The sequence below is a fragment of the Talpa occidentalis genome, unplaced genomic scaffold, assembly GCF_014898055.3.
Source record: "Talpa occidentalis isolate TD23 unplaced genomic scaffold, MPIMG_talOcc4v2.1 talOcc4.4, whole genome shotgun sequence".
NCBI classification, from domain to species: domain Eukaryota; kingdom Metazoa; phylum Chordata; class Mammalia; order Eulipotyphla; family Talpidae; genus Talpa; species Talpa occidentalis.
This window is the reverse complement of record NW_023604295.1, coordinates 127,193,578-127,218,664: the sequence shown is the minus strand read 5'-3', so window position 1 is coordinate 127,218,664 and position 25,087 is coordinate 127,193,578. Positions and strand designations below refer to the sequence as shown.

The following is a 25,087-nucleotide window of genomic DNA, read 5'->3' as shown; positions in this document are numbered from 1 at the left end:
AGTGTGTTTGTGCAAATTTTATTGATTTACTATGTAATCTTAGAAAAGGAAATAAACTTGTGGGTTCCACTGACTTTCTTAACCTCTGCCCATGACTTGGCTTCTAATGAACTGGAGACTTAATGTGTGTCTCCCTCCCTTATTAGGATTCCTACTGGCATGCCAGGTCATAAACTTGCTGGTAACCATGTGAAGACCCTTGTTCATCTTTTGTGTCTGGTAGTTGGTGAAAGAATGCAATCCCCCTGAGTCTTTGGTCTCTGGTTTATTATAACCTTAGTTGCAGGACACGCGTTCCCAGGCCTATGGCTGAAGAAGTATTTTGTTGTTTTTGAACCTGAAGCAGCAGACATCTTGTACACATACTTGTAGAGGCAGGTACTGACAGTGCTACTGTGAACACTGTGCTCTCTGCAGTTCCATCATCATGAGAACATTGCTTTGTGGGTTCTTGTTTCTCTGTCAAATTACCACCCTCTTAAGACATGCTATATTGTTGTTGTGACTCACATGTACTGCCATAAGCTGCTCTTTTGAGTTTACTGTGAATTGAAGCAAATGGTGATGGTTATACAGATGACAGTTTCTTGTACCCTACTGGTAAATATATTGTCTTGGCTCAGTCAAGAATGTGGCATATTGGGCCTCGCTGGTGGTGTAAGGGGTTGGGCGCCGCACTCTGAAGGGGTCTGTCGCCTCTGCAGCATGAGTTCGATTCCCAGCCGGCCAGAGAGAAACCCACATGGCACAGCAGACCTTTCCTGTCTCCCCCGCTGCTCCTCTCAGCAGTGTATTTCAGTAGATTCCCTTGTTCTGCTCCCCATTCTGTCCCTGCTGAATCCTCTCACCGCCCCCCCACCTCTATACCTCCAGTCTACACTCCAGTTTTTATATGCAAAAAAAAAAGATTGAATTTAAAAAATAAAGGGCATGGTACCTATTTTCATAGATCTTTAAAACATAAATATTCTTTAATGCTGTGACTTTAAATGACTGAGTAATATGTAATCATCTGAATATGCTGAGATTTATTTCTTCAGATTTCTTTGATCATCAGGCTTTTATTTTTTCAATATATTGAGCAATTTTACACTGAGGAACTTTGTAAATAAGTACATATGCTGGCAGAACAAATACCTTGGATACATTCATTTAGGTGGACTCTCAGAGGGTGTGAGCATATTTAAGACTTTTAATACACATTGCCAAGCTGTCCTTCAGAAATAGCATACAAGTCTGTGCTCCTACTCTGAGTATATGAGTGTTTCCCAACACCCTTGCCAGGAATTTGACATTTCTAACACTCTTGCCAAATATTTGCTGTTTAGAAAAGTGCAAAAATGTATATTATTTTAATTGGTGTATTGACTTTGGCACACAAGAATTTATTGAATAAATGTAGACTCAGTGATCAAGAGTGCTGAGGTACAGAAATGAAAACAGGATTAAAACATGCCCTCCTTGAAGTTATATTCATTCTGATGGAAGAGACAGGCTAATCCATAAGCAAATATAGTATATACAATGTTTGGTAATATAAAGTACCAAAGTGAGAGAAAAAAATTACTACAGCAGAGATATATATGTATGTTTTTGTGTGTGAGAGATTGATTGATTTTTGGTGAGTGTGGCCTGGGAAAGGTGGCTTTTGAGTGAAGGGCCAAGGGAGTTATCCATGTGACTGTCTGGATGTGACATGCTGGAGTGAACAGGAAGGGGAAAACCCTGAGGTGGAGCTTGACTAATGTGTTCTAGGAATAGCAAGATATGAAATAAGGAAAAGAGAAACAGAGTTGAGGTTGAGAGGTAGTGGAGAGGAGCTCATGTACAATCTTAGGAAGATCATAAGGACTTAGAACCAGTCATTTTATTTATATATTTATTTTAAGATTTATTTACACAAGAACTGGGGTACAGGCCAGATGCGTGGGAGGGTGAGAGGATTCACCAGAGACAGAGCGGGGAGCAGAACAGGCAGACTGACTGAAATACACTGCTGAGGGGAGCAGCGGGTGAGACAGGAGAGGTCTGTTGTGCCATGTGGGCATCTCCACCGCAGGTGGGGATCGAACCAGCACTGCAGAGGCTGCAGACAGCTTCACAGAGTTGTGCTCAACCGCCTGCACCACCAGGGAGGCCCAGAACCAAAGTCATTTTAACCAAAATGAATTAATTTTAGCGGGTTCACTCTGATGTCTGTGTAGAGAATTCATTGACGGAGGTGAGGGCATGATCAGGGAGATCAGTGAAGAGATACTGATTGCTGTAGTCCTAGCAGAAGATTGTGCTTCGTTGAACAGGTTTGCAGTGGCATGGGGTGGAGGATTGATCCGGTTCTAGGTATGTGTTTGAAGGTAAAGCCAAAAGAATTCACTTAGAGAGAACAGTGAGTGCAAAAGAGAGAGGAACCAGAGATGACTTAGAACATTTTGCGTGAATCATGAAAGAATGATTTTGCCAATAACACAAAGGGATGAAGGAAACATAGGTTTTGGTATGTGGATATTAGGAACACGGTTTAAAGCTATTAAGTAGAGATGAATAATAGATATCTGTGAAGATGTAGAGTGTAAAGTTGACTGTGTAAGTCCTGACTGTATAGGAGAAATTTGGTGTAGGGATGTAAATTTGGGATTTATTAACATTTAGGTGATACTTACAGCTGCTAGATTAGATGAGATCACCAAAAAAGTACAGAGGGAGAACAGGTCAGGGGCTGTGCTGGGGCGCCTGACTGTTCTCCCTGGAGAACTTCAAATTATTTCTGGGATACTCCTAAGCTTTAAAGCAGAAACCCAAAGGACATCAGGGAGGAACAGTCAGGAAGGTAGGAGGGGAGTCATTCAGAGCGGTGTTCTGGAAGCCACATAAGGAAAGCTTTTCAAGGACAAAGAGGAAATGACTTCCATCTTTGTCAAATGCTGCTGATGAGGGAATAGGTAGGATCACAATTTACTACAGTAATAGAAGCCCCATACAACCAGGAGGTTGTGTGTTTGACAGGAAGTCGAGAGGTAGGCAATTCCAGTTTTGGTTGTTCAATAATGTCATCTTTCTATCAATCCTCTTCTCCTGCCTCAGCCTGTTCAGCCTCAGGCTGAGGCAACAGTTAAAATATGGTCGCTGAAAGTTCCAAGAACACGTCCTGCTGCCGCTGTGTCTGAAGGCTGGAATCAAAGGATGGTGGCCCAGAGTCGGGGCTCTCCTGACATGCCTGTCTGCATTTATCATGGAGGCAAGCCCCTCCTCAGCACCAAACCCCCCAGCACTCTTATCTTTCAGTCTTGTTGGCACCCACAGGACCACAAAGTCACTCCTAACTTCAAGAAAGGTTGGGCCTGAAACAATTTGCTTTAAGCCTTTCTGTAGGGTGTGAGTGATGGAAATGGGGATTAAGAATGACAGTTGGGGAGTCAGGAAATGTGTTAGTCACAATAAGATTAAATTAATGGGGAGTCAGGAAATGTGTTAGTCACAATAAGATTAAATTAAAAGAAAATGTAATGATTCTTTTTAATTACTCTCTTGTTAGAACTTTTTGCTCACTTGTATTTTGGGGCATATGAGTCTTCATTGTTGGTTTGATATTGTCCATTGTCCTGTGTTTTACTATTCAATGCCTTTTTATTTTGTGTAGAGTGATTTAAATTTTTTACATTTCTATATTGTCAAATATGTCTTTTCCTTTAACTTTCATGTGTTTTTGAGCTTATTAAGACCTTCCTTACTAAAAGAGGTCAGTTCATATTATCTGTATTTTGTGGTTTTGTTATAAATCCTTTACTTTTTATTTTATTTTGTTTTTTTTTTTTTTAAAGTTTTATTTATTTATACAAGCACTGGGTACAGTCAGAAGCACAGGAGGGCGAGAGAATTCACCAGAGCCAGAGTGGGGAACAGAACAGACAGAAGGATCGAAGTACACTGCTGAGGGGAGCAGCGGGCGCAGCAGGAGAGGTCTGCATGCCATGTGGGACCCTCGCCGGCAGCCGGGGATTGAACCTGCGCTGCAGAGGCTGTGGGCAGCTTTGCAGCCCAGCGCTCAACCGCTGCACCACCAGGGGAGGCCCAATCCTTTACTTTTTAATACAGGTTTAATTGTTTTGTTTTGTTTTTTTCATGCACACTATGAGAACTTAGTAGTTCAGATGGCACTGTTATGTGCCAGGTATCATTATAAGCATAAAATAACATAAGCTTAGTTAACTCTAACAAGAATCTATGAGGTAAGTACCACTATTATCGCCCCCATTCTCACAGGGAAATTAAAGGCACAGTGAGCTTAAGTAACCTGCTTACAGCCAGTGCTAAATGGGGCTGACTTTAAACCTAGGCATTCTGGCTCTAGGTTTTAACTTTTAACTACTACACCTTACCACTTTCAAACTTTAATTTTTTTAATTCCATTATCTTAATACCACAAATAAATGTGACTTCACTGATTTGAAATACCTCCTTTATCCTCTCTGAATTTTTATATTTTTGAGTTTTTTGTACACCAGTCTATTAATGCTAATAACCTTTTTATGCCCATAACTTTTATTATTTTATATCCTATAATCATTAGCAGCACATTTCCCTTTTTAATTAAATTTTGAAACAGTTTTGTGATAAACCATGTGTTACATAAAATTAACAATTTTAACTATTTTTAAGAGATATGACGTACACCTGTGCAGGATTCTTGGACCACTGCAGTCATCGTCCATCTCTAGAACTTTTTAAGCTTCCCTAAATGAAACTCTGTATCCATTAAACACTTAATCCCCCATTCTCCTCTTCCCTCAGGCCACCACAACCACCATTCCACCTTCTGTCTCTATGAACTTGACTACTCCAGATGCCACACAGCATGTGTCCTTTTGTGACTGGCTCGTTTCACTTATGTTTTCAAGGTTCATCCATGTTCTAACATGTCAAAATTGGCTTTATAAACCCAAAAATGTTTCAGTGAATGTATTGGGTTGTCAGAAAAGTCATGAAAATGCGTCATGATTTTACAACAATTCAATATATGCCTCATTTTACTTATCTAACATCTGTCAGTTGACACTTGGGTTGTGATGAACATGGTTGAGTGTATATATATCTTAGAGATCCTGCTCTCTTTTCTTTTGGTTATCTACTCAAAGAGGAATTCCTGGATCGCATGGTAATTCTCTCTTTAATTTTTTGAGGAATTGCCATATCATTGCACTTTTCCATCAGTAATGCACAGGTTCCTTGCTAGCACTTGTTAATTTGTTTTGAGTTTTAATTTTTATTATTTAGCCCCTACTACTGTTACATTTATGTATGCCTATGTATGTATTTATAATAGCCATCCTTACAGGTGTGAAGTGGTTTCTTATTGTGGCTTTGATTTGGACTACCCTAATGCCTAATGCGTTCTTTTTTTTCTTAAGATTTATTTTATTTATACAAGAACCGGGGTATAGGCCAGATATGTAGGGGGGTAATTCACCAGACAGAGTGGGGAACAGAACAGGCAGACTGACAAAACACACTGCTGAGGGGAGCAGTGGGCGAGACAGGAGAGAGGGTCTACTGCGCCTTGTGTGCATCTCCACGGCCAGCGGGGATCGAACTGGCAGTGCAGGGGGTGCGGACAGCTTCACAGCGCTGCGCTCAACTGCCTGCGCCACCAGGGAGGCCCTTCTTTCATGTTCTTGTTGCACTACTTGTGTATCTTTGGCGACATGTCTATTCAAGTCCTTCGCCCATTTTCAACCAGATTAATTATTTTCATTGTTGATTTGTAGTTCTTCTCATTTTTATATTCTAGAATGTTGAGTTATTTTTAACTGTTCCAGATTAACTTGATTTTTTTTAAACCAAATATTGGGAACATTTATAACTTAAAACAATGGATATGCAACAGGAGTTGAAACTGGGAAAAATGAGTACTTACTCCTATGTAGCATATATACTTAAACTGAAGTGCACATAAGAGATCAGAGATCATCTTACTCTGTGTGGTGGTCTGTTTGTTCATTTCAGAGGAGAAAAAGTCCAGAGAGATAAAACAAATCCTCTAAGATAGATGTATCTAAGAGGCTCATCTCCCTTTCCTTTTCACTAAATTTTAAATTCTCTAATTCCCCCTTTAAGAAAGGCACATATGGATTTAGATTGGAATAGTAGTCAGTTGATATATTAATTCAGGAAAGAACAACATAATCACTTAAATTTTTTTTAAAGATTTATTTATGCATACAAGAAGGTATTGGGCGGGGGGGAGGTAAGAGGATTCACCAGAGACAGAGTGAGGAACAAAACAGGCAGACTGACTGAAATACACTGCTGAGGGGAGCAGTGGGCGAGACAGGAGAGGTCTGCCGCACCATGTGGGTAGCTCCCTGGCCGGCCAGGTGATCGAATTCGTGCCGCAGAGGCTGCAGACAGCGTCATAGGTTGTGTCTTAACCCCCTGCGCCACCAGGGAGGCCGTACTCAAATATTTTTTGCCCCTTATTTCTGTAACTTTCCCCATAATGTGAGTGCCTTTTCCATAAATTTATTCATAGAAATAGAATATGTGTGCAACTGCCTTTTGTTGCTAAAATAGAGACTCTTAAATATTTTTCCTGGTACTTTGGAAAGCTGTTGATTGTTGAAAATTTATTTTGTAAGTAGCCTACCGAGGTTTATTTAAATAGATTTTAGTCTGTAACACTCAGCCTATAAAATGAAATTTTTAGATGGTAAACAGTGTTGTTGAGAGAATTTGTACCTGAAGGTTGAGAGTGACCCTCCAGGAACAGTTTCAAGTTGCATAGTTTATTGCCCCATATCTTATCTTTACTTTTTTTGTTCTTTTAAGTAGATTTAATTTTATAATAATTCCTATTTACTATAGATCATCAGTCCAAAGGTCACCTCCTCTATATAGTTGTGTTAAAAGAACCCAAGCTATAACTATCAACATAATTTCTCTTTTTTTTTTGGGTTATCAGAAAAGTCATAACATATTTTTTCTGTTTTTCAAGCAAAAAATGTGTCATGACTTCCCACAACCCAATAGGTAATTTATGTCTATTTCACATTCTTTTCCCAGCTCTAGTAGTTAGTGGCTCTGCCATTTATATGCCTCATTAATTTTATTTTGTAACTTATTTTCAAATAAATGTATATATTAACATATAATTTTTACATTACAAGCTGACCTCAGTAATCTTTTCATCATCTAGTTAAAATTCCCTCTGCCTTTAGCCCTGGCAGGCACACCATCCTCCTACCTTGTTCCCCTGATTTCAAGCTCTTCCCTTCATTGGACCCCTGCATGGTGCTACCACACCATCAAGTTTTACTACAAACGTACCCTTCTTCTTCCATCTTCCCTCCTTACAGTGTCCACCTCACAGTTAAGGTCTGAAGTTTTTATCCTGACATTTAATGCCATCTTTAACAGCAAATTAATGCCAGCTATTAATTCCCACCCCTCTATACTCATTTTCTCTTTTTCTCCTAATACACCCATGCTGCCAAGTTATAAAAATCACAGAACAAAATATTGTGAGATACAATATATTCTCTAAGAGTTTATAATTTTTACTGAAAATATTTGTAGCAAGATGTCAGATGTTTCTTCCACCTTATACATTTACGTTCATGATGACTTGTAGTTAACCTTTCTGTGAAAGTAAATGCTCATGTAACAGCCCCTGATATGAATCCATTGTCCAGATTTTTCTTTAGATGATCGTGTCTTCTAATGAAGTAACAAAATAGGGTCAACTAATAAAAATCTCACCTCAAAACACATACATTTTTATTATAAATAACAGCAAGTCAAATTTTCAATGCTGAATAATCTTGCAGAAAATAGATTAAAGCTGAATTCATTGTTGTTGAGAGTTGAGGAATGAGAAACTGCTTTTACTGGTAGATGTTTCTGTGGTTTGCAAAACCACTCTCATTACTTTGAAGGTGTTTTGTGAGCAGTGTGGGACCCACCTTCTTTCCCAGGCCTTTCCTTGAAGAATGGAGAAATCCAAATTGGAGCTGAGAGATTATGATACATACCTGAAGGGCCCTGGAGCTTTCTCATGGAGAATGAATCATTTAATAAAGGTGTCAGAACAAAGGGCTGACAGTCAGGTGTTCATTCTTTGGTTTTAATATATGGTCCTAGGAAAACATACCATAATAATATCATGAAAAATTTTCAGTAGTAGAGTGACTGTTTCCTTTGCTGTTTAAAAGCTATTACATTCTTTCTTTCCTTTCCTTTCTTTTTTTCTTTCTTTCGATTAGGGAATAGCTGATGTTTATAGTTGTCCAGGAATAAAAGATTATGAGAATCTGATTGTTGATCTAGTTTTTGTTTTATCTTATATATCTTTTGCCTGGTTAAATATCCGGCACCACTGTCTTTAATATTTATTAGTTTTTGTAAAAATGTTCCTTGTAAAAGAAAAATTCACATGCAATAACGTATAAGTATATAAAGGAAAAAGGAAGCATTTCCCACTCCTGGCCTTCTCTTTTCCTCCATGTCCCTCTATTGCAGAACAGCCCCATGAATTTTTAGTGTATCCTGGAATTTTCAATGTATAGATAAACATAAACTAAATAAAATAATAACATCCCCTTTTTAACTTAATAATTATCTTTCGTTTAGAGTTTCAGTTTTGCTAGATATTCCTTATTGAATTTTTCTTTGTTGAATGCAGTACATTTTATTGTAGTTTCCAAGATGGATATTCTAGTAAATGGTTTGTTTGATGAAGGTAGCTTCACATCCACTAACTTTGAGTTACCCTCTAAGGTAATGTGCATATTACTCCAGATTTTTCCTAGACAAAAGATGGTTATAAATATAGCACCAAAACAAATTCATTGTTTATATGTAAGTTTATGTTAAATGTATGACCTTAAAATAAACCACCGAGGCCAGTACCTCTGCAGATAGATCTTAAAACGTCTTTATGGTTCAGGTCAATGGTAAGTTATACTATGTGAGATGAACAGGTAAATATTACCTTTTCAGACCTGTAAGTCAGAAAAGACCTGTATTGATTTTATTTTTAAGCATTTGGTATTCAGTTTACTCAGCCTGTCAACCCAATATTTCCTTGTCTTTTAGTATTGCTTATGATACACAAGTTTTACTGCTTCCCTGTATGAAATCCAGATGCTATGAGGTTTAGCCTTGAGACTTGTAGTGAAACAGCGATGCCTGCGAGGTGTCTGCAGATTGCGAGAATTGCACTAAAGGAGCACCCTCCTCACAATAGGAGGAAAGCAGTTGCCTTAAGCTTGCCCCTTCTTCTCTTGACCCGGATGGCTTCTGCTCCATTGGACAGTAGAGGAAACTTAGGCTGTTGGCAATTCTAGGCCTCATTGTCACTAGTAATGGCTGCATAAACTAAAGCCATTTAACCACTTCAGTGGTTTTCTCCTCTATAAACTGGGGGTGGAAATAGTAATACCCTCTTAGGATTATTCTCATCTTTAAAGGAGCTAATCTTTAGAAGTGGGTATGTTCAGTGTCCTCAGTGCTCATTGATCAAGAGTTCTGGTGCAATGGGAAAGATTTTGGCTTTAACTGACAGTTACCATTAGGTATTGGTGGTGGGACTGCTTGGAAATGACAGTGAGATTTGTGAAAATGGCATAAAGAAAGGGGAGTGGCAGTTAGTCTTGGGGTCTTGATGCCAGGCTGAGTATTAGAACCAGAGACACAGGTCTGTAGTAATTCTGAAGCCCACTGGAAATGTCTGTAAACCTGCAGTGCTTTCAGAAACAGTGCTGTGAAGCATCCCTTCCTGAAGAGTTAGTTAAGTTTTCAAACTTGCTGACCCTTGACTGCGCTGTGGCTGCGGCACAGAGATAGTCCTGTTACTAGCTCAGCCTTGTCCATGGTTTCTGATGACGCATCACAGTGTTGCTGCTGCTGATGAAGGGACAACACTTTGGTAAATTTACATCCTAAAACTGTGTTCCTCCAAAAGTAAATAAAACTGGTGGGTAAATGTAATTAAAAATGTAATTAAAATGAAATGTCTGAATATCATTTGCTATTTATTATAAGGCATGTAAAGAAAGATATCTCCCTTTATCTAGCTTAACAAAAGACAAATAAGCTTGTAAATAGTGGTTAAGTGTACATTATAGATGATGAGAAGTAAACAAAATGTATTGTTTACTTTGGGCGCTTAAAGTTTTAATAACTTTATTTATGTCATCATCATGTCTGTATTTCCAGATTTACTGAGATATAATCGACAAGTAAAATTGTAAGACAGAGTACATTGTGATATGTGATGTAATATATACATGGTGAAAAATTTCTCATTTGTGACTTCGCCTCTATCATGTCCCATATTTTGTGTGTGTGTATGTGTGAAAGCATTTACTCTCTACTCTCAGCAAATTTCATTGATCCAATAGTGTTTTCAACCCTAGTCACTATGTTATACTTTAGTTTCTCAGACCTTATTCATCTTCTAGCTGAAAGTGGGTACCGTTTCACCAGTCTCTCCCTATACTCCACACCCACCCCTTCTCCTTAAAAGAAAAATGAACTCATCCAGCAAACAATTATTAAATCTCCACACTAGACAGTTTCCTAAGTTCTATGAGAGAATTAAGGCAGGTCCTCGTTCTCTTGTCAGGGACCTTAGAGACTAGTCCAAGAATCCTATTGAAACATGCTCTAGTAGGAGGGTGTATGCATGTGAATCAACCAAGGATCTTGTTAAAATGTAGACTGACTCAGTAGATCTGAGGTGGAGATGCAAATGAGTGGCAAGGATTTAAAAGAGAATCAACAACTGACTTTATATTCTGTGGGTGAGAGAGGGGCCATTTCATTCATAAAGCTGGGCCTTAGCAGAGGAATAATGTGGCCTGGAGAAATAGAAATAAATTTGTGTGTGTGTGTGTATGAATTTGTAGAGGAATATAGGTATGGAAAACTATAGGAGGGAGGTTGGTAATTGCCTTCAAAATGAAATATTAAGATGATTAAAAATAACACCCTGTAGATAATGAGGACTTATATTTTAGGTTGGGTCATGACCTTAGTTTTCATGTTCAGGATCTACATGGAGTCGGAAATGATGGAGGGAGAAGACTTTAGCAGTCTGATACACTTATTTAGACACAATATAAGGGGTAAATAAGAATTTGTAGCATTTGAAAAAGAAGATCTCTGGAGAAAAAAAATGTGTCTAGTGAATTGGAATAGTGCATCTGGTGTTAGAAAACTCAATTGATTGGAGCAAAGTACAAATTGATGAAAAAAAGAATAATACACAGGGTAATGCTGGAGATAGAACTTTAATGTTGGGGACCTTAAATGTCAGACCCAAAGAGCTTAAACTCCTTTTATTCTGGTTAAGATGAGATTTTTTAAGTGAAATCTCTGGGACAAAGAAAGGATGTCCTGAACAAACTTCACAAATAGGTTTTATAGATCCCCACCCTAGACCAAAGAGGTCCAGGACACCAAGGACTACAAATCCCATAATGTCATCACCACCGAAGGGGAGGATTGCTGAGAACTGAGGGGGTATATAACCAGACACGTGGGCCTTGGGAGTCCTTGTTTTTCTGTTGGCTTTCAGCATGCTATTGGGGTTCCACCTCAGTGGAACTGGTAGGACGCTTTCACCAATTTATCTCTTGTTCTTTCTCTCTGAGTTATTCCTTTCTTCATTTCCCCTTTTAGTAAATAAGCCCTTTATTATCCTTTTTGTGTGTGCCTGAAGTTGAGTCTCATTATAAATTCCAACAAAGAATTTATCAACAAAGAATGTAAACAATAGGGATTCAAAACCTTAGTGGCATTTGGATTCAGAAGGAGGATAGGGCTGTAGGTGAGAATTTGGGATTCATCCATATAAGAGCATTGGTTAAAGCAAAGTAGACTCTGCAAGAAAGGTGGCTATGAAGGAATTTGTGAGTAAAGGATTGAATTTGAGAAATGCCCATATTTGGGTATAGGTGTGGGTATCAGTATTGTGTGGTTTCAAAGATGCCTGAGAATTCGACAAGTGGAAATATTTACTGCAAGAAAGTGAAGTTTTAAGTGAAGACCATAGACTTGGCAAGCCGGAGCAAGTTGAAAACAATGCTAATAACATAGCTCCACCTGGTGTTAGGCAGTAGGCATTTTTTAAATGAAGTTTTTCTCATCAATTTGAATTTTTTCCCTCCTGTTTTAGTTGTTCATAAATTTTCACTATTTTATGTGGTAGCCTAAGGTGCAAATGAACTACTTTACTTTCAACAGTATGGGAGGAGGTCACAACAGTTTGTTTATTCTTTGATTTCAACTTTGCCAAAAGCTTCTATTCTACTAGCTCTCCTGAACTGTCTCTGTGTTAGAGAAGATATGAGTTAATTACTTCAGGTTATAGGATTAGAGCCCCTCTTCTATAGCTTGATTGCTTCACCATCATCTCTGCGCTTATGCCTGTAAATTATCAAAAATAAAAACGATTCATATGAAGATTTTATGTTCCATCTGAAGTTACATAATTGCGAATATTCATTTTGTATTTTGACATGGTTGTTGGTGCAGGAATTTGTTTATAACCCTAAAGCTTTTGAAATGAATAGCAGAGGAAATTTCTTTTTTTAAATCCCAAGGAAAACCCTCATCCTCGAAAACGGCACAGCCATCTTGGGTGAATTTGCCTAGACCACTTCCTAAGTCCAAAGCGGCTTTGAAAAGTTCTGCTCTGCGGAGGGCTGGAAGCACCACCTCCCTCACCAGCACCCACAGCGATTTGAGTATTTACAGCAATAATTGTAAGTCGGTCTCACATCAGACTTTGGGGTTTGTTGAAACCTTAGTTATAAGAAGAAACTACTGCTCTACAAATACATCAGAATTTTTGAATCAGAGATATAAGGGATTATAAGAATATATATGGAATTGTTCCGAAAGTTGGGCAGGAAAAAATACTATTTCTTTTTTTTATATTAATTTTTAAAATTTTTTTTACATCATTGTTCATTTTTAAACAATATTTGCTTCCACCCCCCTCAGGTGTAGTCCCCAGGGAAAAACACGATTTCAATAACATTCTTATTTGAGGAGTGTACTCTGAAACACCGGAAAAGGTCTATGTTAAAGGTGCCTGGTATCCTTTTCCATGAACGTTTCTGAAGTGCTTTACTTGAAGCACATTTGGTTGGTGTTTTTTGGTTAGTTTAAGGACAGAATTGCAAGTGAGGGGCTACTGGAACCCATCTGCAAATCAGGGGGAAAAAAACAATTCTATGTACTTTGTAAAAGACTAATTTGTAGATGGGTATTTTGTAATTCTATACTTTGAATGCTAAATTTGGTGTAATATGACTATTAAGCCTAATTCAAAGTAATTTAAACTCGGAAAATTTTTTTTTAAAGATTTATTTATGCATACAAAAACTGGGGTATAGGCCAGAGGTATAGGGGATGGGAGGATTCACTAGAGACAGAGTCTGTCTACAGAACAGGCAGATTGACTGAAATACACTGCTGAGGGGAACAGCAGGAGAGTCAGGAGGGGTCTGCTGCACCATGTAGGTTGCTCCCAGGCCGGCCGGGGGATCGAACTTGTACTGCAGTGGCTGTGGACAGCTTCATAGGTTGTGTCTTAACCCCTTGCGCCACCAGGGAGGCCCAAAACTCAAAAATTTTTTTTAAAGCTTTCAGTTAATAGGAATTTTGTTGACTGTATATAAAATGGGTGAAATTAACTGAGTCTTCCTTTTCCTTTGCTAGATGTAGTTGGTCTTAGTATGTGTTTGCTCATTTCCTTTCTAAATTTCCTCACAAACCAGTGAATTAATTTGAACCACCTTGGTGCACCTGCTGTGTACAGGCATCCCCATGGGTGTGTGAGGGACACAGGATGCAAAAGAAATGGTCCTTACTAGAAGGTAGTTGAGGAGAAAGAAGCTATTAATGTGGATAACTGGAATGCCAGATAAAACAAGCTGAAAAAAGTGTGGGAGGAGGGATTTCTTTCTCTCTGGTAAAGAATCAAGGAGCCTTCTGGGTGTGGAGCTCTGTTGGAGGTACCATACTTTCCCCCTTCCCAGCCCTCAAGTTACATCTGCTGTTATTCTGACTTTATGTATGAGGTAACTGAGGCTCAGAGAGGTTGTCACTGAGTCCTTGGGCACTCAGCCAGCATGTGACAGAATTGAGAATGTGCTTGTGGAGGCATTGAATGAATGACTGAATTAATGAGTACATTTTTGCGAGGTCATTTAGCTGTAGCTGGTCTCATGGTAGTAAGTAGTTAAAGAGCAGAACTTTAGGGGTACTGGACTATGTTTAAAATTAACAGGGTTTTCTCTACTGTTTGAAATGTGAGTTGTGGCGTGAGCTCAGAAGGGCTTGCATGTAACAGACAATTCTCTGACAATTTGAATAGGTGATTCACACATGCATTACTTTATGGTCATATCACTCTCTACTTCCTGTTTATAAGGTGACTTTTAAAAACAAACTGCCAAACAGATTCTCTCATGTGCTCTGGGAGGACTGTGTAGTAAAGGGATTTGTGACACTAGGAGCTGACACCTTCTGTAGTGCTGCTTAGCTAGCATTTTCCATTGACAGCCATGTTGACTTGGCCACGGTTTCAGTAGTGTCTGACACTCCTAAGGAGGTTGTAAAATGCTTTTGTCCGTTCCTTTTTGTCTTTCAACAAAGGGGTTTACCGTATACCCACAGAGCCTGTCTAGTGGTGATGTGTCCCTGTTGCTGATTAAGCATTCAAATCAGTGAGTCTCTTTCTTAGTTTGATTTGCTAGCTGGGTTAATCTGTTTTGTGTAGTGCCTTGGAGCTTACAGATTTTTTTTCCTCCATTCTCATTCACTAAGAGCAAGCATGAGGGATGTGAGAATGAACATGGCTGCAGTTTTTCCTGCTTAAGCTTGCTTTGATCCTTTTAAATGACTGTACCAGGAGGATTTCGCAGTTGTACAGAAACGGATATTTCTTCAAAAATATTTATCAATTCTACACTCACCCCACCGAGTGGTTCAGAGAGACACTACGATGCTACTTTGTTGACATTGCTGGTCCTGGGATCCTACAGCCTTTGTATAATTCCTTTGTTAGCCACGTTTACTGGGAAAAGAAGTAGGTTGACGATTTCTGGTTTGATTCTTTTCTTTGTAAGCATGCCTAAATTTACTCAATAAATTGATTTGGCATCTCTTGATTGCTATATTTGTAACTTGCAATTTGTTAATTGTATTCTGGGGCATATTTGTATTTAAGTTGTGAATGATTCTATGTAGAATCAAGTTTATTTTTCTGTGTGTTTGGGAACTCTTGCTAAATATAATTCAATAGCATTGTGATGTTCTTGACATGAAATTATTAAGAAAGATTATTTGATCATATTTTTGATTAAATAACTAGTAGTTTTTGTAAATGTAGCTTATAATTGTAAGAGTATAGAAAAATACTAGAATTATAATTAAAGAAGCACTTTTTATTATCTTGCTCATTAAATTGCATTATATCCCAAAATTATTAAAGATGTGTGCTTTCACAAGATTACCTTAAAACATGAAAAATCATTGTAAGATGACATTTTACCATTTCTGATAATGATGGTTTATGGTAGGAAATAATCTTTCAGTCAGTATTTTAGTTCACATTGGGTGAAACATTTGAACCCTTTTAAAGAATATTTTCTTGATTTGTCTGCTCATTTCTTTGTGATGTAATACTGTTACTGGCATCATTTAAGAACTTGTGAAATCACATACTGCTGTTGTAAAATTGGCTTCTGATTTTTTGATGCTTCAGGATCCTATAGAAATAACAATACCAATTTTTACAATGACTGGATCGTGTACAAGACAATAAATCTCTAGAAGGTTCTTGTTGTGTCTTCTTTTATGCATAGTAAATTAAAGTTATGATATTGATTTTCTTTTGCAAATTAGCATGAAATACTGCATAGTAGTTTCTATATCAAATGTGCTCATTTATAGAGGCTAGAGCTTATGAGTTCTTCCAGATTCAGCTAAAGTCCAGTATTGAAGATTGGATAAAAATAAATTACATTTTTTGGTTTCAAATAGAGTTGAAGGTTTAAGGACCATTGTGCAAGTAAGTATATAGGAAGTCTTGACAGAGCGTATAATTTTGGCATGTAAGCAAAAAGGAAGTCCCGGGGCTTCCTTCTCCTTCCAATTTGGCCATGAAAACATGTTTATTTTTGAGAGACAGATGGTGAGGGGAAATATAAGAGATGCACACCAAAGCTATTTGCACTCTCTTGGAAATAGGAGAACAGCAGGAGTCTAACTAAAGAAATGGAGCTTTCGTTCCCTTCACCTTAGTGTTGAGCCTTGGCTGACATGGCATGATAGAAAAGGACATTCAACTTGGATTCAGCCAGTTTTCCACTAACTCATGAGAAGTTGGACAGCCTTTTGCTGTCTTAGCCTGAGAATTCTCACCTGATGTATGGGAGGGGCATACTAGATATTTTCAGAATCCTTGCAGCAAAAAAATGTTCTCTGATCACTTGTAGTGAAAAAAATAAAACAAGGTGGTGTTTTGAGTTGTTTAAGTGATTATGTTGATGGAAAGATTAGTCTTATTTAATCTTATGAAGAGTTAGTTCTCTTTATTGTAAGATGACAAGTAGGTACTGTCTCACCTGCCAACACTAGTCACTTGGTAAGAATCACCTGGAATAGTGTTGAAAGATTTTTCAGGAAGATTTCAGCTTCACAGCATCCTGTGTTTGACTGGTGATGTATACAGTGGGCAGGGATGGGGGGAGGCAGGAAAAGTAATATACATACCCCGACCCTATATTATAAAATGTGCTTAGTACTTACACACATCTGAGTGGCCTCCTTAGTTAAAAAAAAATGCAGATTGCTATTTTATTCTTTGAGTGTTTTCCTAGGGTATATAGGAGATATTCTTGTTATTACAAAGTTAAGCAATTTTGTTTTTGGAATTTGAAAGCTTAGACTTCCATAGTGATTTGATTTCAGGCCAGGTAGGCAGATGATCTGGCACAGTAGGGAGTGCTGAGTAAATCCACCCAAATTCAAGAAATGAACAGAATGTTGGCTCTGTGTACATACGTAATTTAATAAGCAGAACAAAACTAATGTTAACTAGATGGCGAGGATGCTGTGTGAAAAGCATCCATTTAGTTTGCAAATAAAATTCTGGAACAATGAGAAGTTCTCTCACAGGAAAACCTTTGCTTGGTCTTCTCTGAAAATAGCTCTTCATTTTCTCTTTAGACTCTAGCACATAGTTCTCTGTCTTCCTCTCTCCCTCGTTCTTCCTCTCTCCCTTCCCTCTCCCTTTTACTTGAACCAGATTTTGACCATAGGGAAATGAAAATAGGATTTCAGAGAATTATTCTGGCATAATTGAAATGATAACAAAATAAGGACAATTTAAAAACTGTATATTAGAGATGGCTGATAACTTGGCAACTACATGTGGCATTTCATATATTGGGCCTACAGACCAGCCATCACTGAGTGGTCCTGGCCCCAGATAACACTGTGTGCAGGAGAGTTCTGAAGATGCCTCAGTGGGGCTGAGCACAGTCCTCTTTACAACGGGCCCTTCGGCAGCCTCTGTTCCCATAGCTGACATTCATATCCACTTGTCATACACACAGGGACAAGTAAAGTTTTAGCACAGCCAAGTCTGCACCAGAACTCTGTTATCATTGATTCCATTCTATTACTGAAAACTGTGATCTTTCTTTTATTATATGGGAACTTTTGCCACTGAAGAGTTTGGTTAAAATATCTCTGGGTGAGGGAAAATCTAGTTATCAGGGTAGGTTACCTGACCTGCTTTCATCTTAGGAACTGAAATAGAGGGCAGGAGAAATACTTAGAGAGCCTCATGCTTCACAGTGACATATATCCTTCAAGTTGGGGCTTCCTAGAAAGCAGTAGATCAGCTTAGAGTAGGTTTAGAAAATCAAGAAAATGACGTACAAGTGGTGAGGTTTTCCCCACCATTAGTAAAGTGAAGAAGCAAGTGAAGGTGGGAAATATGTGCAATAGATAATCATAGCACATAAAAATATAGTCATGTAATTAATCATGTATAAATGAAAATGTGTGTGTGTGTAGCTGGGTTGGTTGGACTCAGAAATATTACCCCCAAATATGGATTCTGACCTTTACATGTTACAGAGTTGATCTGGGACTGGATCAGTGTTCTGTTGAGCCTGAAGACAGGCCACGAGACAGTTTGTTTCCAGGACAACAACATCTGTGTGTGACAGAGCCAAGGGACTGGAGTATTGTGCCTCATGAGAAATGTGTCTTGCTTTAGTGGGAGGTCTTTTTACTGAGTTCTTTGGTAACTGAAGGTCTTTGTGTTTATAACTTAGAAATGAAAAAGCACGAATTTGGGATCATGGAATTTTTTATTCGGTCTATAATTTTTCAAAATCTGAATAGATGGCTTATTTGTTTTGAATGTAATTTTTAAATGTTTTCAGAATAAGATCGAAGTGCAGAGTACTATTATATAGGGCTAAGACTCTAATAACAACATTTACTTCCTTTCTTGGATTTTTACTTAGTAAAAACTGAAAGGCTAAGTAAAATTCAATACCCATTTTATATGAGCATCTAAAAGTATACCCCATGAAATTTTGCTTCTCTTACTTCCAGGCTGTGAAGTAATCCCCCCATCCATCTTTTAAAAGATTATGTTGAGGTTTTCAGTAATGGTGTCTCCAGTGTTGTCATTTCTATTAGCTCTCTGTCAATGCTGAGAAAATCCAGTTTTCTAGATTCTGGAGAAGGAGACAATTGGAAAGAAGGGTAGGAAATTGTCAGAAACTTGTCAGTAGGAGGGGAGGCTCTGTTGATTTGACCTAATACTGAAAATGTCCTCTGGGCACAGGAAGAAGTAACAGATGGCTCCATCTAGAGAAACTTGATGTCCATCAAGAGTGTGTTTTCAGGGTCTGAATGTTACATCTACAGGCACTGTTGTAGGAATTGGGATGGTTTAACCAAATGGAAAATTTCTAGCTGTCTTCAAATCTACTATGTACTTGCTAATAAGGTAGCCATTTCACACTTTTCTGAAATGAGAGTTGATGTAGGTTGGTAATGTTGGGGAGGAAAGTTTCCTCCTAGCCTTCAAAGTGCTTTTGCCTGGTCTAGTAATTACGTTGGTATAAGAGCAGTTGACAGGAAAAAGACAAATTTAAGTGTGTCTATGGGGACTCCGCAAATTAAAAAGGCTCCCTGAGAGTCATGCAATTGTATTTATAGGCCATTCTGAACTAGGAAGAAGGGGCGGTGGCTGGGACTTCAAAGGAGTGGGGAAGACAATTTACAGAAAGTTGGGACACACAAATGTTTGGTAAACAAATGTTTTTCATGCTACATGGAGAGAAAAGGGCTATGAGAAGAAGTTGAACCAACAAGACTGGCTAATTCCCTCCAGCCTGTCATACCTAGTTACATTTTTGTAGTAATCTCTGATGATACCTCCCTTCTTGAAACAACCCCCTCCTGTTTTAAGTTCTTTTAGGCAATTAGGAGAAGGTAAAGAAGTACTTCTGTCTGCTGTTTCTTAAAAATAGTCAATTCAAAATAATCCTGATATCAAAAGACGTATTTTGGGGTAGCAAATTTTATTTCCCCCCAAGCAATAAAGAAATTTATGATTATGAGTGTAGATTAGAATAGAGCTGGGTGCTTAGAATTGGGTGTCAAATATTGTTTAAGAAACAAACAATAAGGCCAGTCTGTGCTGGGGGAAGGGTTGGGAGCCAGTCAGTGAATGAAGCTCTAGCTTTCCCTCTGGCCCAGTTGGGTATATGGTAACACAAACATGCCAGTGCTTTGTATGGCTAGCGAGAGGAGATCGACAAAAAGGGTTACCTTTCATGGCAAGGGAGAACCAGAAAACATTTTCCAAGTATTTTTGTTTGGATTTTTTTCTCCATGGATATAGAGAGAAAAGGACAAAGTGCTATGTTTACACTCCTGAGTGTTGTGAAACATGATAATCTTTGGTAGAACAAAACAGTTATTGTGCAAAAATGAAAAATGATGTAAAAAATATATAAAATAAAAAAAACTAAAATTCCTTGTAGAACCTAAGCTTCTGGACAGTGTACTTTTTCAATGATGATTCTGTTATGGAGAACTAAAAGGAAATATGTGGATATAGAATCATTTTTTAAGGACATTCTAATTTTTTTCCTTAATAAATTGCTGCTACTTTAAAAAATAGCACTTAATAAAATTTGAAACTTTGAAAAATGTTTTTATCTTTAAATGTCAGTATAGTTTTCAAATCTTTCCTCTAGTGTTCTTGCCATTTAGAAGATTTTAAAAGGTAGATTCCGCTATGCCAAACAGTGCCATAAATGATGATAATGGTGATGATTCCTGAAGTAGCCACAAAGTCCACTTTGCCACACCATAGCTGAAGGACACTCATAAGACCTCGTGGTAGATCAAGTACATCCTCAGCAAAAGTACAATGTGAAAATGTGTTCTCATTTGGAATTCAGAGAGCTGGCAATGAACTCTGCTCTCTTTCCCCTCTACCCTTTTCCTGCCTAAGTACAAGTAAAAATTGTATGTATACTATAAAGGTTCTGGTTCCTTTTTATTCCAGTGGGCAGCCATCACTGGGAAGAGGAAGTTCAGGAAGAAGCTATATAAAAGTGGTCAGATACAGTTGTCTTATGCAACTGAAAGATACTTTGTTTTTTGATGCCAAGGACTTTAGTCATTTTTGGGCAAACACTAAAAATAAGAATAAGCAAGATAACTACTCAAGTCTTTGCCATAATTGTTTCTCTATGGTTTCAGATTTTGGTTCTGCTAGAAGATTAGCAAGTTATAAATTATCGCTATTATTTTGTAAAGCTCTTTGTTTATTCTGAAGTGTCTTTGTCATATGATATGCTAGGATTGTCTTTCCAATCCCAGTGAAGAAAGAGAAATAAAGTCGGAGACTGTAGCAAAAGCAGAAGATGCCCTTTCTAGCACTCATTGACATAGTATACCTAAAGTATTATATTTGGTCATTTAATTCTTCCCTCTCACTATTACCCTGGCATTTTCCCCTGGGAAATGCTGTAAGTTGTCTTCTGTGGGAGTCCCTTTGCCTAGTTAATTCTACTAAACTCAGAATTAGGTTACAGTCCAAGCAAATTTGGTTAGTATCAAAATTCCCGCAATCAATCTTTCTTAAGCAGTTCTTTAAATACCTAGGACTATTTTTTGGGGAGGGATCTGGAGAGATTTGCCTGCTTATTAAAAATAAAGATTTACATAATAATCTATGTAAACATTTTTCTTAAGTGGGATTCATTTCCATATTTTAGCTTTAGGACTGAAGCACCTTTATTCCAAGGCAGATGATACAGGTCTAACGCTATAGCAGAGGAGGATTAGATCCAGATCTCATCTTTGTGGCTATTTTTTTTAAATTTTTATATTCCCCATACAATTGCAACCCTGATTTTGACCCCAATCCCCCCCCCCCAACAAAGAGTGTCTCTGGTTCATAGTTGTTTGTTGATTTTGATTTTTTTCTTTCTTACAGTTATTCTTTTTCTTGGTCCATATTTAGGTTTTCTAGATTCTTGTTATGAGTGAGACCATCTGGTATTTTTCTTTTTCTTTCTGACTTATTTTGCAACTGGCTGCCCTGGACTCTGACTTATCCTCGTGGAGACAGAAATGCCTCATAGTTGCCCTTGGGTATATTTGTCACATAGCGTGCAAGACCATATAATTTATGGCTCAACTTTTATCTGGGATAAAATCTGTCCTCAGATGTATGGTCATTCTGGTTAGAGTGTTTACATTGTATCCTTGAGGACGGGAACTACCTACTATCCATCTTTGTATTTGCAGCACACAGTAATGCCTGGGCCAATGTAGATGCTTAGTGAGACTTGATGATTCAAGAAGGAAGAGTAAGTTGTGGAAAATGCTACTTATTGATCTGTGAAGTAAAACGTGCTTTTCTGTTTTATTACAGCTGGCAATGCCGCTGTCATCAAGTATGAGGAAAAACCCCCAAAACCAGCATTTCAAAATGGTTCTTCAGGATCCTTGTATTTGAAACCTTTGGTACACAGAGCTCAAGCACACTTACTCAAGACTCCCCCAAAAGGTATGGTCCTCATTGTAGATAGAAAAGAGGAGACAGGTCCTTGGCCGTAGGAAATTAAAATTGGACAGTTAGGATTATGACATATTTAACAATTATATTTAAAACATATGTTGAATAAAGACATATAATACACTCTTACACCAAGAGAGTCATTCTTGTTCTGAGTCAGGAGGTGTTTCAGTTATGACCTACTACAGATAAATCGGCGGATAGAACAAGTCACGTTAGAGTTATGTTACTCTAAGGCAGTGATCTAAAGCAATGAGCTAGAAATGTTTAGTTTATTTCCTACCTTGGTCCAAGCTATGTTCTTTCTTCTATTATTTATCTCTTCATCTTTGTGGTAACCCAGTTTGTAATTGCTGTGGTTAGGAAGAATAACTTTCAGGTTTACAGAAAGTGTATGGTGTATGTTGGTCATGAAATCTTTACACTGCTGTATCACAATGGATCTGAAGCACCTTAAACGTTGCCTTTAGGCTAGTGAAAAGAATTAGGTTAGTGAATTGCTCAAGTGAAAAATAATTCCGAATGACCCATATTTATAACAGAATCTGAGACACACAGAAACAGTCTTCCTTCATCCCATTTAACCACTAATGACTGTTCCATTTCCTCTATTTTTTCCTTCTCCACAGATGATGGTTTTGTTTTTCTTTCAAGAAAACTTGGTGTATAGTATATACAATGTGTTTATTAATGATGAAGTCATCCTCTTTTTTTAAAATGGCTGTGCAGTCGTCCACTACTTTCCAATGCCCTGGTCCCTCCCTAGGCACTTTCTGACTTTTACATTATACATTATACATTATCCTCAGATGAATATCTCTGAATGTGAACTTTGTTCATTACCTCAGATTCTAATTCCATGGATATCCCTGAAAGAGGAATCACTGGTTTTAAATGTATGAATCTTCTTTAAAATTGCTAATATGTCACTAAATAACTTTCCAGAAAGAGGTCAGTCTCTCCCAGCAGTGACAGCGTCTCTGTTGCACTGTAGCCACCTCAGAGTGTGTTTGTGAGTATGAGATTATTCTGGTAATCTGAGGTTGTTTGCCTAGTGAGTGTTTATCAACACTTTTTCCTTTCCACTGAATTAGAGAAAATTGTGATAAATATTGGCACACAGATTTTTCATTGTGCCAGTGGCTTCGCATCTGTCCAAGGTCTTCAGTTACTGAAAGATCAAATATTCTCTTGCTGGGATGACATCAGTGTGTGAATCTCTGCTTTTTGTTGATGATGATAAACCCCATAATGCATATACACACCATTAACTGAAAAGAAACTGTCAGACTTTGATACTAAAATAACTTCTGGAGAATTAGAACTTCATGATTTCACTGATAACTTTAGAGCAGGAAACTGCAGTGTTCTAAAACCACTCGCTACTGACTTTGTGAGCTTTTGTATCACAAAAGTTTTACTTGAGTGGGAATCCAGGCTTTCCACTTAGAACAGCCACATATTTTAGGAGGTGATCTACCAAATTCCACAGAGAGTGCGGCAGCTGTTACAACTAGTAATTTGCAGATGATTGTGCCCTAGAAATGACTAGCTCATGTCAAGTAGAAACAATTGTAGTTTTCTTCTGGTGAATTAACTTTGTAGCTCTATACCTGTTACTTTCCTGGTTTGACAAAATTGTACTATCTTTGATGATTTGGTATCTATGTATCTGTGAGTGAATTCTTCCTAGTTGTATTTTAAATAGTACAGTTTGGAGAAAAAGCTTTATTATATTTTCCTTCATAGCTGAACAGCAAGTGAACTAGATTTAACTCTTGGCAGTTTGAGAAATCACACACGGGACTGTCTTTCATCAAGTCAACACTGGGGTAGTATTATGTGTGCATTCAGTATTACTAAAATTTTAATTTCAGCAGTTCTTGTCTGAAAATCTATTGTAGTTTGTTCTGTTAAATTGATATTTAATTTGTGAAGATGAATTTACCTCACTCTTAAGCTATCATTTTAATGTTTTTGGAATACAATTTTATTAAAATATACTTAATAAAGGTATTGTATCTCAGTATTTCTCATCCCAAACCTAAGATTTAGAAGTTAAAAGATTGGTTTTGGAAATGAAACAGTTCTTTTTAAATGACTTATTTTTGTGTGTTATTTCAAATAAAGCATACATATCTTTTACAAATACTTCTTTTATGTTTTAGGTCCTTCAAGAAAAAATCTATTTACAGCTTTAAATTCAGGTAAGCGATTGACCATATTAAATATGGATGGAAAAAATTATTTTTTGTGTCTTTTCACTAGTATGCCTGTATATATTCTGAATACTACTGTATTGTACTATTATAATTCTGAATACTATTATATTATTATTCTAGTGTATTATAAAGTATATGATTTGCAAATATATTTCCCATTCTGTGATTTATCTTTTTACTTTCTTGAGAGTGCCCTTTGAAATACATACATTTTTAACTTTGATGAAGTTCACTTTTTTATTGTTTATGATTTTGTCATTTTATATAAAAAATTGCTTGATAAAAGGTCATAAAGAATGATGCCTGTGTTTTCTTTGAAGAATTTTATACTTTCTTTAAAAAAAAAAGAAACTTATACTTTCTTGATCCATTTTGAGTTAGTTTTTGTGTGTGATGTAGGAGGTCAAGCTTCATATTTTGCATGTTAGATTTCCAGTTGTCTCAGCACCAGTCATTGAAAACACTGTTCCTGCCCTCAATGCAATATCATGGTAACTTTATTAACCATAGTTTACCTGTGGTTAACCTTTATTAACCATAAGTTTTATTTCTGGACTTTCAAGTCAATTCCATGTATCTGCATATCTACTTTGCCAATACTACAACATCTTGATTACTGTGTTGTAAGTTTTGATCCCTTTAACATCTTTTTCATGACAGTTTTGGCTATTTTAGGTGACAAAAGAGGTTTCAGGTCAGTTTGCCAATTTCTAAAAAAAAAGTCAGCTGG

General features: G+C 37.5%; 1 protein-coding gene across 9 annotated transcripts in view; it reads left to right on the top strand.

Annotated features, from left to right (window-relative positions):
- MTUS1 (microtubule associated scaffold protein 1) overlaps nucleotides 1-25,087 on the top strand; it is a 138,213-nt gene that overhangs the window by 54,306 nt on the left and 58,820 nt on the right. For 4 of the 9 annotated variants that reach the window (XM_037526311.2, XM_037526308.2, XM_054701019.1 and 1 more), the window contains exons 4-6: nucleotides 12,600-12,761; nucleotides 21,992-22,126; nucleotides 24,304-24,342. In XM_037526311.2, coding sequence (XP_037382208.1) covers nucleotides 12,600-12,761; nucleotides 21,992-22,126; nucleotides 24,304-24,342 — 336 coding nt within the window. Of the gene's footprint in view, nucleotides 1-3,135; nucleotides 3,332-12,599; nucleotides 12,762-14,831; nucleotides 15,095-21,991; nucleotides 22,127-24,303; nucleotides 24,343-25,087 lie in introns of those variants that run through there. The other 5 variants (XM_037526312.2, XM_037526314.2, XM_037526317.2 and 2 more) reach the window with 5 other exon arrangements.